At 36.5% G+C, this 17,690-nt stretch overlaps 1 protein-coding gene across 1 annotated transcript in view; it reads left to right on the forward strand.

The window, feature by feature from the left end:
* Window positions 1-807: 807 nt before the first annotated feature.
* Window positions 808-17,690, forward strand: part of LOC109054615 (NACHT, LRR and PYD domains-containing protein 12-like) — a 55,980-nt gene continuing 39,097 nt past the window's right edge. The window contains 6 exon segments of the mRNA XM_042753842.1: window positions 808-962; window positions 1,962-2,053; window positions 5,383-5,511; window positions 6,331-6,444; window positions 12,033-12,161; window positions 12,985-13,098. Of these exon segments, the coding sequence (XP_042609776.1) occupies window positions 2,004-2,053; window positions 5,383-5,511; window positions 6,331-6,444; window positions 12,033-12,161; window positions 12,985-13,098 (536 nt within the window). The 5' untranslated portion in view covers window positions 808-962; window positions 1,962-2,003.

Consider the following 17,690-nt stretch of genomic DNA (forward strand, 5'->3'; position numbering starts at 1 on the left):
TGTCCATGTGGAAAACACAGATTAGTCACGAAGTTACTCTTAATGTCAGCTCGTTCGGTGTATAAGACATCTGTCCACACAGTCTGAGAAGGAGAGATAAGACGTATAGGTTTTGCACTGATTATAGGAAATTAAATAGTGTTACAAACCCTGACTCTTTTCCGCTTCCACGGATGGAAGATTGCGTAGATTCGGTGGGTTCAGCGAAATTCATAACTAATATTGATCTGATTAAGGGGTTAAGAATAAAATGTGACTAAATCTGAAAAAAAGAGAAAGAAAATAATAAAAGGTCTTTAATGTCTGAGGTGGGAAAATATGATGTTTAATGTTTTATGTTTAATATTTAAACAAATTGCAAGTTGATTTTTTTTTTTTTCATATTTGGTAAGTCTTGATTTTGTTTTTTATTATTGTTTGGTTCATTTTTGTAAATTTGAGTGTACAGTACCTATGGAGCAGTTACATAATTCCCCATATGAGGAGTGAATATAATTGACCTTTAGAATTATGTTTATTTTATATAAATAAATAAATGAGTGAGGCAGGGTAATTGTATTCTTATGCATATTACCCAACATGAAATATTACCAAATCCCAGGGATGACCCAGCCTTTGAACTTAATTATTTTAAGCTGAAATGGGTGGAAATTTTCACAGTGTATGCAACATATTTCAGATGAGCAAACCTCTTAAAAAAATATGTCTTCTGCATAACACACGCATTATAGAGGCGACTCCATGATGAAAGAGTGCTATCTGGGATGTGGAACATTTTCCCAGGATCTGGCAACCCATAGTCAAGAGTGAAAGTAAAAGTAAATGAACACAGTTGTTGTCGCCATGTTAAACAGACAGAATCGATGATTTACAATACAAAATATCTTTAAATCTTTAATATAGTCATTTACAAATGTTAAAGTAGGAATTTGTGTGCAGCTACCTGATGGGAATGTGAATCGGTATGTATGATACTTTTCATCCTAAATCAAATGAGCAAGGTTTCTTGTGTGTTTCGTGCTGACTGTGTTTACATATGACTCTCTCTATGTATTTGAGTGAAGGCAGCTCGTAATCTATTTCTCCAGTTATTTCTCTCATTCAGCGTAAATGTATGCACCTTATTTTTAAAGGGGTCATGAACTTAGAAATCAAATTTCCCTTGATCTTTAGACATAAAAACGGCCAATGTACTATACAAACATACTGTAAAATGCAAAACTCATAACCTTCTGGTTAGTTTAAAAATATATTTTATTGAAACCAAGCTCAGAAAATGACTTGTTTGTGGAATGTGCCACATTATGATTAAATAGTGCAGCGAAAGCCCACCACTGCAGAAGATCAACACCAGCTTCTATAAAACTGCATGTTTAGCCCCGCCCACTGATAAGCGCTTGTAGTAGGAGAAGAGGAATACTGTTTCTTCATTAGGGTGAAAGGGAGACACACCTCCAAAGTTTGAAAAGGAAGGATTGTTTTCTATCCTATTGAACCACAGTGTTTCGCAAGCTGTTACTGTTCTAGACTGTTTGCTTATTATGTCTGGCAGGTGTTTTATAATGGACACTCGCTGAAGAAGCGTGTTTTTTCACACTAACATTATTGGTGAACCTCAGAGAACATCATAAAATAATTGTAAAAATGCAGTTTATGACCCCTTTAATGTAAGAACGCGCGAGGCTTCCGGTGTGTCATTTGCTTCCAGTAGTTTAGCTGTACACTACGTTATTATGCTGCTTGATATCGCACACTGTTATTTATCTGATTATTTTAAATAATTATTGTACGCATATACACACTGGATTGTAGCACAGTTTTTTTTCAGTTTACTGTTATTCTTCTATTTATTTAACTGTATCTGCTGATGCATCAAAACTCATTCACAGAAAATAACTTACTTCCAGAATAAGGTGTATTAGGTCTGTTTGATTATCTTAGTTTGTGTGGCTGTTTGTCAGTTTCATCTGGAGTCAGTGGAGATCAAACTGTTCAGATCCATCATGGATCAGACTCAAACATCTGGAGATGAAGATTTGTTTCCAGGATGCAGGTACTATGAGAAACACATTAAATAATCTATTATGTTATAGAAAGATGGCTGTCTTTTTTTTTTTACTTTAATATTAATTGAAAACAATAACACCATTACGCCTGTTTCACACTGCAAGCGTGAGCGGCGTGTGAGTGTAACTACAGCGTCACTGCAGCTGCACCAGTGTATTCACACTGGAAGCGTTTGTACAGCGCCACAGCAGCGCCTCCAAAGCTACATATTCCTTACCAAAAACAACTATAAATTTTTCTTTAGAGGTTGGTCAGTTATAAACTTGAATGATTTGAAGTCTTAAAAATTTGTTTAAAACGGGGATTCGCGTGGAAATTGTAAACAACAAAAACAGCTCCTGTTGTTTCAGTCAGACTCAAATATAGAACGTGCTGTTGATACTGTTTTTTTAATACATACATTTACCCAGGCACTTACCCAGATATGCGCTATTAACCAAGTTATAGCTCAATGTGTCCATAATCTCCATGTCCATTATAGAAGCTGTCAATATGCTTTATGTAAATTACTTGTGATTAAGCTCAGTTTTTATTTGTTGGTTTCTAACTAATCTTGAGGCTAAGTAAAAATGTCAAAATGTTTTAAGTTATTATTTATGTAGAGCTGAATAAAAAAAATCATTTGTGCCATGTTGTCCGTTTTTGTAACTGAAGACCTGGAGCAATATAATATCCCTTCTATTTTATCTTATTGTTAAGTGAGAATATTATGTTTAAGTCATTATTTGTTCATAGAGATTCATTTTAAAAATAAAAAGGTGTGTTTCTAACCGAGGTGAACATGCTGAGCGTTCATAATTTTTTTATGAGGCCGAATGTTGAAGATTTCAGTATGTTTCATGTGAATTTATTGTGTCTATAGCTCCATTTGTGTAATTGTGGAACTGAAAATAAATAAAAGCCATAAGTTTGTCACGTCAATCGTAAATAAACGTTTTCAATATTTACAGAATATAATATTTACAGACGCTGTCAATAATGAATGAATAATGATTTTTTTTATAATGAATAATTTTTTTTTTTTGTTTATTGTATATTAAGTTGTTACTTAAGATCCTGAGCAAGATTGTGTTTTTGATTGTGTGTTTTATGTTATGTTTTTTTTTGTAATTGTTTTTTAAATTGAAATTTATAAATATTCTATACATATTTTTTATTCTTCATTTTCTTTCATGACATACTCCAATTTGTGTTAAAACACAATAGACATTGTTTTTCTAGTTTAGCTCCAACCCTAATTAAACACACTTGAACCAGCTAATCAAGCTCTTACTAGACACACTAGAAACTTCCAGATAGTGTTAAGGCCAGTTGTATCTAAAGTCTGCAGGGCACTTGCCCTCCAGGATCTAGTTTGGAGACCCCTGTCCTACTGAGTTGTTACTTTGGACATGCTTTTTGATCATTACAAATAATAATGTAAGATTATTTTCTTAGAATAGGAAATATGCTGTCTCTCGCATCACATACATTAGTTAAGTATTTTTCCTCTCTCATTTGGACTTGGACTTGACTTGGACTCGAACCTCTTTGGACTCGGTTTTGACTCGGTCTCGACTTGTCCTGGTCTTGGATTTGATTTGGACTTGACTTGGACTCGACAAAGCTGGACTTGACTACAGCTCTAGTTGTTGTAAGACATTTTATATTATTATGTTTTTTTTTTTTTTTTTTTTATTACAAGAAATTCCTGTACATTGTTTTTTAATATGTATCTCATAATGTGACACACACACACAGAGTTTTTTGTAGAGCTGTAGTCAAGTCCAGCTTTGTCAAGTCCAAGTCAAGTCCAAGACCAGGACAAGTCGAGACCGAGTCAAAGCCGAGACCAAAGAGGTTCGAGTCCAAGTCAAGACTGAGTCCAAATGAGAGAAAAATACTTAACTAATGTATGTGATGCAAGAGACAGCATATTTCCTATTCTAAGAAAATAATCTTACATTATTATTTGTAATGATCAAAAAGCATGTGCAAAGTAACAGCTCTGTAGGACAGGGGTCTCCAAACTAGATCCTGGAGGGCCAGTGCCTGCAGAGTTTAGCTCCAACTGGCCTTGACACTATCTGGATGTTTCTAGTGTGTCTAGTAAGAGCTTGATTAGCTGGTTCAGGTGTGTTTAATTAGGGTTGGAGCTAAACTCTAAAGGACACTGGCCCTCTAGGACCGAGTTTGGAGCTGTAGGGTCAAATAATTTTTAAATACTTTATTTACATTTTATTTACTTTATAATGCTGCTGTTGCTGACATTATGACTGTGGTCAAAAATTAAAATGACTGATGCCTTGGCGCAGCGCACACACACGCAAAGCTCGGGATATGACAAATGCGCGCAGTTAAGGCTAGAAGGGATACGTTTGGCTCTACTGGGCATGAGCACATAAATACAGCAAAATTTTTTGTCATACTGTACTAGGGCTTCCATAGACTAGTCGAGCGCTGTCGGAAACAGTCGACTACTCGAGCATGTATTAACCATAATGCATAAAAAAAGTTTACAAGTACGTGAATTTTAGGATTACAATATTGCATGGAGCTGTTACTTTCTATGACCTTATCTATGTTGCATGTAAAAATAAAATATGTAATGTAATAATTAGGGAGCACAAGCATAGAGCGCAGGCTACAGAGTGCTTTGGAAAAAAGGAGAAAGTGGCGCGCCTAGCGTTTTCCACACGTTTTCAGCTGCGACATGCAAATGTGGTTTTGTTTTGAAGGAGAATTTTTTATTTTTTTTTGATGGACTCGGTCGAGACCAATGAGAAACATTTGGTGAGTCCAATGACCAAGTCCGAGACAAGTCCGAGTGCAAACACCAACGAGGTCCGAGACAAGTCCGAGTGCAAACACCAACGAGTCCGAGACAAGTCCAAGTGCAAACACCAACGAGTCCGAGACAAGTCCTAGTGCAAACACCAACAAGTCCGAGACAAGTCCGAGTGCAAACACCAACGAGTCCGAGACAAGTCCGAGTGCAAACACCAACGAGTCCGAGACAAGTCCAAGTGCAAACACCAACGAGTCCGAGACAAGTCCAAGTGCAAACACCAACGAGTCCGAGACAAGTCCAAGTGCAAACACCAACGAGTCCGAGACAAGTCCGAGTGCAAACACCAACGAGTCCGAGACAAGTCCAAGTGCAAACACCAACGAGTCTGAGACAAGTCCGAGACGATAGAAAAATGACTCGAGTCCGGACTCGAGTACTACAGCCCTAGTTTTTTGTTTAAAGTATTTTTTTAAATGATAAATGTATTGTTGATTTATTGCATATAGTAATTTGAAAAAATGTACTTTACTCTCTGTCTGTTTTAGTTCAGTTCAGTTCAGTTCAGATCATCTGAAGAGATCAGAACCAGAGTCCAGTTGTGTGTCTATGAGGAGTGACGTGTCTATGATTGATCCACTAAACTTTAAGAGTGGAGATTCACGGCCTGGAATCAGGTATAACATTTGTATAAAGATATGATTGTAGTATGATTGTGGTAAAGTGAACGACAAGTGAACCAAGTGAACGACACATTATAGTGCCACCCTAAAGAGGCACAAAATCACTTTCAATGACTTTTTCATTGACTGTTCCCTCCTGGTGGAATGACCTGCCCAACTCAAATCCGAGTTCTTAGACATCTTCAAGAATCGGCTAAAAACACATCTCTTCCATCTTTATTTGACCCTCTAACTCTTGCACTCTCTATTCTAATTCTATTCTTACTACTTGTTTTCTTTTTATTTATTGTTTTAAAAAATATAATAAATACCTTGCTATGTGTACTGTACTGTCTTAGTCTAACTGGGACTTGTCACAGCACTTGTATATTATTGCTCTTTTGTTGAGTTTGATTGCTTCAGTTGTCCTCATTTGTAATTCACTTTGGATAAAAGCATCTGCGAAATGACTAAATGTAAATTTAAATATAATTGTAGTATGACATTTTATATTATCATGTGTTTTCTTCAAGAAATTTCTGTACTTTGTAGGCATTTTTTTTTTTTGTATAAAGAAAATAATTGAGTGCTCTTTAAAGTGATTTTTTTAAATGATAAATGTATTGTTGATTTATTGCATATAGTAGGTTAAAAAAAATTACTTTTTATCTCAGGTATAACATCTATATAAAAAAAACTATTATATCATGGCATTTTGTATAATCATATATTATCACAGTTAAAAACACAGTTATAAACATAATATGAAATTATTATAAAGTGCTCTTTAAATTGAATTTGATAAATTATTATCTTTACTCTTTCTCTCTTTAGTTCAGTTCATCAGAAGAGATCAGAAAAAGAGTCCAGCTGTGTGTCTATGAGGAGTGACGTGTCTATGATTGATCCACTAAACTTTAAGAGTGAAGATTCACGGCCAGGAATCAGGTATAACATTTGTATAAAGATGTGATTATAGAATGTCATTTATATTATCATGTAACAATGCTATTATTTGTGGGTTTTATCTGATAATGTAACAAATACAGTATGTTATATACATATACTGACAAGCTGATCAGGACACTGATGCAAAGCAGAGGTTGTTATATGCTTGATGGTATTTAGGGATGATTGTTGTTGTGTTTAGGAGATGAGAGCTTTTGGATAATTATTCATTTTGTTTAGTTGATCCGGTAAATAGGTAGAAGATAATAATGATATAGTAAACAAAGAGATAAATAAACATGGGAAAACATGACATGGTGGATTTAGTGAATTGGGGGCCCCAGGCAAAATACAAGAATGGCGCCCTATACATCTGCACACATTTACCTGGGTCAGCTTGAGGTTCCTTTCTCTGTTGTGAGCAGTGGTACCCCATAGTTGTGTCCTTATGTTTCACATTTTTCATGAACATGTTTTAATGGCTTTCTTTCATGTTGTAGACCATCAAACAGCAACGATGGGCTATATGGTGAAATCACACACAGAACTGTATGGCTTACACTCCATGTCATAATTTTTATAATAGTATTAGAGTAGGTTGGACACTAGGTGGTGCTTTGGGGTAATTTTCACAGCGTAATTACCTACATTCTACAAAGGCTCTCTAATTTTAAACTTTAAAATATTTTTATTTTTAGTTATTTTAGCTGCAAATTTAAATGAAACTGAAAAAACGAAATTATACTTTTACACACCTATGGATTATATTAACCAAAATCGAAGAACATTTGTGCAGCGCATTCAGTGGTGTGTCAGAGTTGATTGCCTGTTTGGAAAGTAACGGCACATGTATGAATGGGTGCATCTTTTATAGTCCTCCTGATTTGAAATAGGGTTATGGGAAATGTAGTCCGGGGTTTGAGTGGCAAAGATAAGGCATGGAGTGCTCTCTAGCGGAGCTCATGGGCACTCCAGCTGGCAATTGTAACATAGCCCAAACCCCCAACCCCCACCCCCACCCCCGAAAGGGAAAGTTCACCCAAAAATTAAAATAAGCCCAATATTTACTCACCCTCAAGCCATCCTAGGCGTATATGACTTCCTTCTTTCAGATGAATCTAATTTGAGTTAGGGCTGTATTACTCGAGTCCGGACTTGGACTCGAGTCTGGACTCGAGACATTTTTCTATCGTCTCGGACTTGTCTCGGACTCGGTGGTGTTTGCACTCAGACTTGTCTCGGACTTGGTCATTGGACTCGCTGTCGAGTCCAGCAAAAAAAAAAAAAAAAATTCTCCTTCAAAACAAAAACACATTTGCATGTCACACCTGAAAACGTGTGGAAAACGCTAGGCGTGCAGTTTTCTCCTTTTTTCCAAAGCACTCTGTAGCCTGCGCTCTATGCTTGTGCTCCAGTGGCGTCTGCTGTTGCTAGGCAACCATGACCTGCTCTCCATGAAGACGCAGAAGTTTCAGCAAAAAATAAATGGATTTCCAGCACTAAAAATCCCTTGCAGTAGCTCTGCTAATAAATTCATTTTAAAAATGGCTATCCTTGTACAGCTATGATCACCTGTTTCTCCATCTTGGGTTAGCTTTCAATTTTGTTACAGGAAAGGATGTGCATGACCAGCGGCGCACTTGCTGCGTTCTGAAAAGTTGAGATGTTTCTAATTTAATTTTCTACCTGTTAGATTGTGTTTTATTTACGTCTACACATAGGTAGCCTTAAATTTACCAATAATGAAATACTTATTAATGTTGTACAGTAAGACTACTGATTTCTACTAGTCGATTTTTTATTTTATTTTAGTTACTCAACTTCTCGTGGTTCATTCTATTGTAAATGAAAACACATTAAATAGTTTTTTTAATCAATAAACGCTTACTAATCTATAGCCTTATGCAACAATTACATATGTAAATTTGCAAAACTTTATAATTATGACATTGCATATTAAAATTTTCATGTAACAGCCAGTATTTGTAGCAATCACAACATTTTTTGTATCTGCATTCGGATACAACGTCGTACAGTTACTTGATAAGACCGTTGTGACTTTTTATCTTTTTTTCATAGTTATCACTGAACAAGTATGTCGTGTTAAACTAAAATAACAATTAATTTCTAAAATAATATTTATCATGCAAGCAGAGAGATGTCATGACAAACATTTAGTGATCATTTGAACACGACTGAATCCATTCAATGCGCACATTTTCATTACGCAGAAGTCTTTAAGCGAGTCTTAATGTTTAGTGAACTTCACTAAACAAATATGCGTGTGCCGCGCAAACCAGTAAAAGATAAAATGCAAACATGTAGGACAAGTAGAAAATGTATCCGATTCTATGCTGATTATTAGCCTACTTTTGAGAGAGAACTGGTTTGTTTTTTGAGAGACTGAGAAGCGCAACGCGGCTGTTTGGTGAGCGCGCTGTGCTTGTTTCATTCATATCGTTTCATATTGTAGCCTAAGGTTTAAATCATTGCCTTTTAAATATATACAAATAATATAATGTGTATGATGTATTATTATAGGTGATATTACTCCTGCCAAGCTCTGATTTCTGAGAGATGCACAGAGAGGAAACACTAATGCGGTGTTTGATTTGCGCTTTTTTTTACTCATAAAGTTTACATTCATTCACTTCACACTCGTGAATTTTGAGGTCTGTGTATACTATTGCGCTGATCACATGACTCAGCTGTTATCTAGCAAACACCGGACTGTGCCAGCTTCAGCCGACTATTCAGGCAGAATTATTCCTTGTTTGTTATTCGTTTTTGAAGCCATTATCCAGGTATTAGGCTTTATTACATTATTACTTTACATATTTTATTTTTACATGCCACATAGATAAGGTCATAGAAAGTAACAGCTCCACGCAATATTGTAATCCTAAAATTCACGCACTTGCAAACTCTTTGTATGCATTATGGTTAATACATGCTCGAGTAGTCGACTGTTTCCGACAGTGCTCGACTACTCTATGCAAGCCCTAGTACAGTATGACAAAAATTTTGCTGTATTTATGTGCGCATGCCCAGTAGAGCCAAACGTATCCCTTCTAGCCTTAACTGCGCGCATTTGTCATATCCCGCGCTTTGTGTGTGTGCTGCGCCGAGGCATCAGTCATTTTAATTTTTGAGCACAAACATAATGTCAGCAACAGCAGCATTATAAAGTAAATAAAATGTAAAAAAGTACATAAAAATAATTTGACCCTACAGCTCCAAACTCAGTCCTAGAGGGCCGGTGTCCTTTAGAGTTTAGCTCCAACCCTAATTAAACACACCTGAACCAGCTAATCAAGCTCTTACTAGACACACTAGAAACATCCAGATAGTGTTAAGGCCAGTTGTAGCTCAACTCTCGACTGATGCCTTGGCGCAGCACACACACGCAAAGCTCGGGATATGACAAATGCGCGCAGTTAAGGCTAGAAGGGATACGTTTGGCTCTACTGGGCATGTGCACATAAATACAGCAAAATTTTTGTCATACTGTACTAGGGCTTCCATAGACTAGTCGAGCGCTGTCGGAAACAGTCGACTACTCGAGCATGTATTAACCATAATGCATAAAAAAAGTTTACAAGTACGTGAATTTTAGGATTACAATATTGCATGGAGCTGTTACTTTCTATGACCTTATCTATGTTGCGTGTAAAAATAAAATATGTAATGTAATAATTAGGGTTGTGTCTATATATTTAAAAGGCAATGATTTAAACTTTAGGCTACAATATGAAACGAATGAATGAAACAAGCACAGCGCGCTCACCAATCAAACAGCCGCGTTGCGCGTGTCAGTCTCTCAAAAACCAAACCAGTTCTCTCTCAAAAGTAGGCTAATAATCAGCGTAGATACGGATACATTTTCTACTTGTCCTACATGTTTGCATCGTTATCTTTTGCTGGTTTGCGCGGCACACGCACATTTGTTTAGTGAAGTTCACTAAACATTAAGACTGGCTTAAAGAGTTCTGCGTAATGAAAATGTGCGCATTGAATGGATTCAGTAGTGTTCAGATGATCACTAAATGTTTGTCATGACATCTCTCTGCTTGCATGTTAAATATTATTTTAGAAATTAATAATTATTTTAGTTTAACACGACATACTTGTTCAGTGATAACTATGAAAAAAAAGATAAAAAGTCATAACGGTCTTATCAAGTAACTGTACGACGTTGTATCGAATGCAGATACGAAAAATGTTGTGATTGTTACAGATACAAATACTGGCTGATACATGAAAATTTAAATATGCAATGTCATAATTATAAAGTTTTGCAAAATTACATATGTAATTGTTACATAAGGCTATAGATTAATAAGCGTTTATTGATTAAAAAAAAAACTATTTAATGTGTCTTCATTTACAATAGAATGAACTACGAGTAGTCGAGTTTACTCAAGTATTTTTAAAATAAAAAATCGACTAGTAGAAATCAGTAGTCTTGCAACCCCTATACTGTACAACATTAATTAGTATTTCATTATTGTAAAGGGTAAGTTTAAGGCTACCTATGTGTAGACATAAATAAAACACAATCTTACAGGTAGAAAATTAAAATTAGAAACATCTAAACTTTTCAGAACGCAGCAAGTGCGCCGCTGGTCATTGCACATCCTTTCCTGTAACAAAATTGAAAGGTAAGCCAAGATGGAGAAACAGCTGATCATAGCTTTACAAGGATAGCCATTTTTAAAATGAATTTGTTAGCAGAGCTACTGCAAGGGATTTTTAGTGCTGGAAATCTATTTATTTTTTGCTGAAACTTCTGCGTCTTCATGGAGAGCAGGTCATGGTTTCTTAGCAACAGCAGACGCCACTGGAGCGCAAGCTTAGAGCGCAGGCTACAGAGTGCTTTGGAAAAAAGGAGAAAGCGGCGCGCCTAGCGTTTTCCACACGTTTTCAGCCGCAACATGCAAATGTGGTTTTGTTTTGAAGGAGAATTTTTAATTTTTTTTTTATGGACTCGGTCGAGACCAATGAGAACATTTGGCGAGTCCAATGACCAAGTCCGAGACAAGTCCGAGTGCAAACACCAACGAGTCCGAGACAAGTCCGAGTGCAAACACCAACGAGTCCGAGACAAGTCCGAGTGCAAATACCAACGAGTCCGAGACAAGTCCAAGTGCAAACACCAACGAGTCCGAGACAAGTCCAGTGCAAACACCAACGAGTCCGAGGACAAGTCCGAGTGCAAACACCAAACGAGTCCGAGACAAGTCCAAGTGCAAACACCAACGAGTCCGAGACAAGTCCTAGTGCAAACACCAACGAGTCCGAGACAAGTCCAGTGCAAACACCAACGAGTCCGAGACAAGTCCGAGTGCAAACACCAACGAGTCCGAGACAAGTCCGAGTGCAAACACCAACGAGTCCGAGACAAGTCCGAGTGCAAACACCAACGAGTCCGAGACAAGTCCGAGACGATAGAAAAATGTCTCAAGACCGGACTCAAGTACTACAGCCCTAGTTTTTTGTTTAAAGTATTTTTTTAAATGATAAATGTATTGTTGATTTATTGCATATAGTAATTTGAAAAAATGTACTTTACTCTCTGTCTGTTTTAGTTCAGTTCAGTTCAGTTCAGATCATCTGAAGAGATCAGAACCAGAGTCCAGTTGTGTGTCTATGAGGAGTGACGTGTCTATGATTGATCCACTAAACTTTAAGAGTGGAGATTCACGGCCTGGAATCAGGTATAACATTTGTATAAAGATATGATTGTAGTATGATTGTGGTAAAATGAACGACAAGTGAACCAAGTGAACGACACATTATAGTGCCACCCTAAAGAGGCACAAAATCACTTTCAATGACTTTTTCATTGACTGTTCCCTCCTGGTGGAATGACCTGCCCAACTCAAATCCGAGTTCTTAGACATCTTCAAGAATCGGCTAAAAAACACATCTCTTCCATCTTTATTTGACCCTCTAACTCTTGCACTCTCTATTCTAATTCTATTCTTACTACTTGTTTTCTTTTTATTTATTATTTTAAAAAAATATAATAAATACCTTGCTATGTGTACTGTACTGTCTTAGTCTAACTGGGACTTGTCACAGCACTTGTATATTATTGCTCTTTTGTGTGTTTGATTGCTTCAGTTGTCCTCATTTGTAATTCACTTTGGATAAAAGCATCTGCGAAATGACTAAATGTAAATTTAAATATAATTGTAGTATGACATTTTATATTATCATGTGTTTTCTTCAAGAAATTTCTGTACTTTGTAGGCATTTTTTTTTTTTTGTATAAAGAAAATAATTGAGTGCTCTTTAAAGTGATTTTTTAAAATGATAAATGTATTGTTGATTTATTGCATATAGTAGGTTAAAAAAAATTACTTTTTATCTCAGGTATAAACATCTATATAAAAAAAAACTATTATATCATGGCATTTTGTATAATCATATATTATCACAGTTAAAAACACAGTTATAAACATAATATGAAATTATTATAAAGTGCTCTTTAAATTGAATTTGATAAATTATTATCTTTACTCTTTCTCTCTTTAGTTCAGTTCATCAGAAGAGATCAGAACAAGAGTCCAGCTGTGTGTCTATGAGGAGTGACGTGTCTATGATTGATCCACTAAACTTTAAGAGTGAAGATTCACGGCCTGGAATCAGGTATAACATTGTGTATAAAGATGTGATTATAGAATGTCATTTATATTATCATGTAACAATGCTATTATTTGTGGGTTTTATCTGATAATGTAACAAATACAGTATGTTATATACATATACTGACAAGCTGATCAGGACACTGATGCAAAGCAGAGGTTGTTATATGCTTGATGGTATTTAGGGATGATTACTGTTATGATTCAATGCTCCGAGACTAGAGAGAAGATCCAAATGCAGCCTTTTATTCACAATAGTCTATGAAAGTCCAGGAAACAGTAAACAGATAAAAAAGGGAGTCCAGGAACACACAGGAGGTCAAAATCCACAGAAGCCAAAACTCAGAAATGCAGTGTTAACGGAGTCATGACTTTGCAAAGATTTAGCAGAGTCACAGAGGCAGTCCTTAACAGAGATTGTCTTACTATCGGGAGATGAGAGGGTCTGTATTACTTACTATTGGAGAAAGCATAACGGTCAATTTGGATCATGTGTGCCTTAATAACCAATCACATTAAAGCCTTGATGTCATTGAATTTCAGTCAGAGTTGTGCAACACTCAGTCTCCGTTTACGGATACTATAGGAATGAATGAGAAATGCCGTAAGCAGTATCCCACCTGTCGCAAAAAGTCAGTGACTTCTCTTATAAAACAGCATTTTTTATTCGGTATAAACTCTAAGTAATACTTTTGGATTGAGTTATTTTTAGCGTAAAACATGTTGGAGATTAGCTAATAGTATAATAATAATTTAGCCTCTCCTTCACTGACATCCATTAAAAAAAACGGCCTCTGGTCTCCTTTCCAACGTACTGGCAAACCAGTAAAAAAGTAAAAAAAATAAGAATATAATAAACAAAGAGATAAATAAACATGGGAAAACATGACATGGTGGATTTAGTGAATTGGGGGCCCCAGGCAAAATACAAGAATGGCGCCCTATACATCTGCACACATTTACCTGGGTCAGCTTGAGGTTCCTTTCTCTGTTGTGAGCAGTGGTACCCCATAGTTGTGTCCTTATGTTTCACATTTTTCATGAACATGTTTTAATGGCTTTCTTTCATGTTGTAGACCATGAAACAGCAACGATGGGCTATATGGTGAAATCACACACAGAACTGTATGGCTTACACTCCATGTCATAATTTTTATAACAGTATTAGAGTAGGTTGGACACTAGGTGGTGCTTTGGGGTAATTTTCACAGCGTAATTACCTACATTCTACAAAGGCTGTCTAATTTTAAACTTTAAAATATTTTTATTTTTAGTTATTTTAGCTGCAAATTTAAATGAAGCTGAAAAAAGGAAATTATACTTTTAAACACCTAAGGATTATATTAACCAAAATCGAAGAACATTTGTGCAGCGCATTCAGTGGTGTGTCAGAGTTGATTGCCTGTTTGGAAAGTAACGGCACATGTATGAATGGGTGCATCTTTTATAGTCCTCCTGATTTGAAATAGGGTTATGGGAAATGTAGTCCGGGTTTGAGTGGCAAAGATAAGGCATGGAGTGCTCTCTAGCGGAGCTCATGGGCACTCCAGCTGGCAATTGTAACATAGCCCAAACCCCCCAACCCCACCCCCACCCCCGAAAGGGAAAGTTCACCAAAAATTAAAATAAGCCCAATATTTACTCACCCTCAAGCCATCCTAGGCGTATATGACTTCCTTCTTTCAGATGAATCTAATTTTAGTTATATTAAAAATTTACTTTGATCTTCCAAGCTGTTTAATGACAGTCAGTGGGTGTTGCAATTCATCAGTCCAAAATAAGTTAAAATGCATCCATCCACAATAAAAAGTGCCTCACAGAGCTCCAGGGGGTGAACAAAGGCCTCCTGTAGCGAATCGATTCATTTTTGTATGAAAAATATCATTATTCAAAATGTAATAATCTCTTTAATCATACTGACTTACCACTGTTGTATGATGTACTTGTGAAAAAACGGAGCAAGAGAGAAAAGAAACGGAGCGAAAAAAAGAAAAGAAAACTGCAATAGATGCGAATGGAAATGTGAATGAAAAGCTAACCAGCCAACGAATGCTAACATGCTGCACTCACAATTTCAAATTTAAAGGGAACAATTAAATTAGTCAGATTAGTTTGATAGATAATATCAGATATATTGTGGGAATTAAGTTTATATTTTATCACTTTAAACAAAAGAATGATAGTAAGATTCAACAGAAAAGTAAAGCTACACGGAGCTACAATCACAAATCACTCAGCAGCATGGAACGAGAAAATACTAGGTGTGTTCGACTTAGAGGCACAACAAACATATGGTCAATACCTGAAGATTAGCAACAAGCATATTACCCTTATCAAGATAACGTTGTTAGCATTTAAGTGACAATGTTTAGTAGCAAAATTTACATTCTGTATGTTAAGTAACAAGTATGTTACTGATACACTAGATAGCTTAAAGCAACAGCATGTCACTGACTTAAACACAGAGTGTTGTCAACAATAGCTGGATAAGTTTAAAAAACAGCATTCCCAATACTAGCATTGAATTGTTGCATTGGCTCTCGGTTAGATTTCGTATTGATTTTAAAGTTCTCATGTTAACATTAAAGGCACTGCATGGTCTGGCTCCTCAGTACTTGGCTGAGCTTTTAATTCCCTAAACACCTAGTCGAAATTTGTGCTCTTCTCAGAGTGGTCTTTTAGTCGTTCCTAAAACAAGGCTGCGTTATGGGGGTGATCGGGCATTTTCATCTTATGCCTCCCAAATTGTCATATTTGCCAAAACAGCATTAGCAATGAGAATAAAAGAAAAAAAACTTAGCTTCGCTTTGTGAAGACATTCAGAGATAAATAATTGGTGGAATAGCATGCTTTGATGTGGATGTTTGATCTGCTTCTTGATATCTTACTGCTTCCAGCGGGGAAGGTAGATCTTGTGTACAAGTGTTGTTGATGCAGACACGTTAGCACCACTTCAACAATGATTTGCAGGCAAATGATATATCGTTGCAAAAAGCAGTGTTTGCTCACGTCAATTCCTTGCAGCTCATATCAATCAATGCAGCGAATTCACGTTCAAGGTCACAAACTTGAGTCTAATGAGGAACTGTGTGGGAAACTAACCCCTCTCGCAAAATTCCTGATTGTACGCTTCCTATAAAGACAGAATTCGCCGTCTAATTTGTTCCTGAGATAAAGCTGCTGAATAATACTGAACAGACCTTTTATAGGAATGCTATGAAAGGCATCATATTCCTATAGGTAGATGTGGATCAGCTGAGAGTCAACCGATGCAAGCTTGACTCACTTGACCTGCCAGAATATGCTTAATTCTGTCATATTCATGTCATTTTCACCTGCTTGTTTTAAATCAGCAGTGTGGGAAAGTTTCAGGGATCTAGAAAGCACTGGTTGACTGTTTTTTTATGAAGTCTGTAAAGAGGAGAAAATACTAGGTGTGTTCATTTTATTGCGGTGCTGTGCAGATCGATTGAAATCTGACTTGAAGCAGTGCATACCATTAGAAATTTTGTCCGACTTGAAACAGTGCCAACGGCACGTATGTATATCATCAAAGTACTGCGAGAGCAGCTGGCTGAAGCTGCTTTAACACTAGCAGTGACTTTTGTGATAAGAGTATGAAAACACCACGGAAGCATCACTTGACGTCTCCACTTTCAATTCCACCCCTGCAAGCAGCTACTCTCGCCGATCGGTCTATGCAGCGCCACTTCAAGTCGAAAATACCTACTGTGTTCTTTGAAATCAAAGAAAACATTCTGTGATGCTGAAAGCTGTTTGCGTAGCTTGCCAGTGAACTACGGCTCTGTGTAGTAAATGCTGCTCAATTTGAAAGCATGTGAAAATACCTCATTTAATAACATGTTTTTACTCTATACTCACTTCATAACATCCTTCGATTGTTTGAAATAAATCCTCCTGGGAGATTATGTGGATTCTAACACAGAATAAGTCACACAACATATTTCATAGTATTCTAAACTGTTATAAAAGCTATGTCGATTAGCATTGCATTATTATATATTTTATTATAATAAAAATTATGACAAACTCAGATAAACCATATAGTGTCACAATTGTGTGTTTATTAGTAACGTTGTATTAATGAAAGCAGTTAAATCTTCTGTTTATGCAGCAACTGCTATAGGGATTTACTGGGTTTCTTCTGCGATACGTATTTGGATTTTCTGCGTGAAAGCGCCCTCTGACCTTCGGATGGAGAGTTACTGCTGATCACAGAACCGTGCTTCACTAAAAGATACGCGTGACAATTGCAGTTTCTGCCTAATCACCATTTACTGCCTTTGCAATTTAATTTCGATTAATCGTGCAGCCGTATCTCTGAAAGGAACTGATTGTCTTTAGAAATATTTCATTTGCATTCTTTTCCTCTTACTTCCATATAAGTCAGTCCGTCCTCTTTTTTTTTGTTTTGTATAGTTGTCTTATGTGGAGTGATATTTACCTTCTGTCTGGTCGTGTGCTGAGTCTGAGTGGCAACGTCTTCCACTTGTTGACTTTAGACACGCTTTCTTTTGAAAGTATTAAGCATCCTCTATTACCCCCATAGAACTTGGCCTGGGCTTGGCTAACCAC

Source organism: Cyprinus carpio, unplaced genomic scaffold (genome assembly GCF_018340385.1).
Source record: "Cyprinus carpio isolate SPL01 unplaced genomic scaffold, ASM1834038v1 S000000168, whole genome shotgun sequence".
Taxonomy (NCBI): Eukaryota; Metazoa; Chordata; class Actinopteri; order Cypriniformes; family Cyprinidae; genus Cyprinus; species Cyprinus carpio.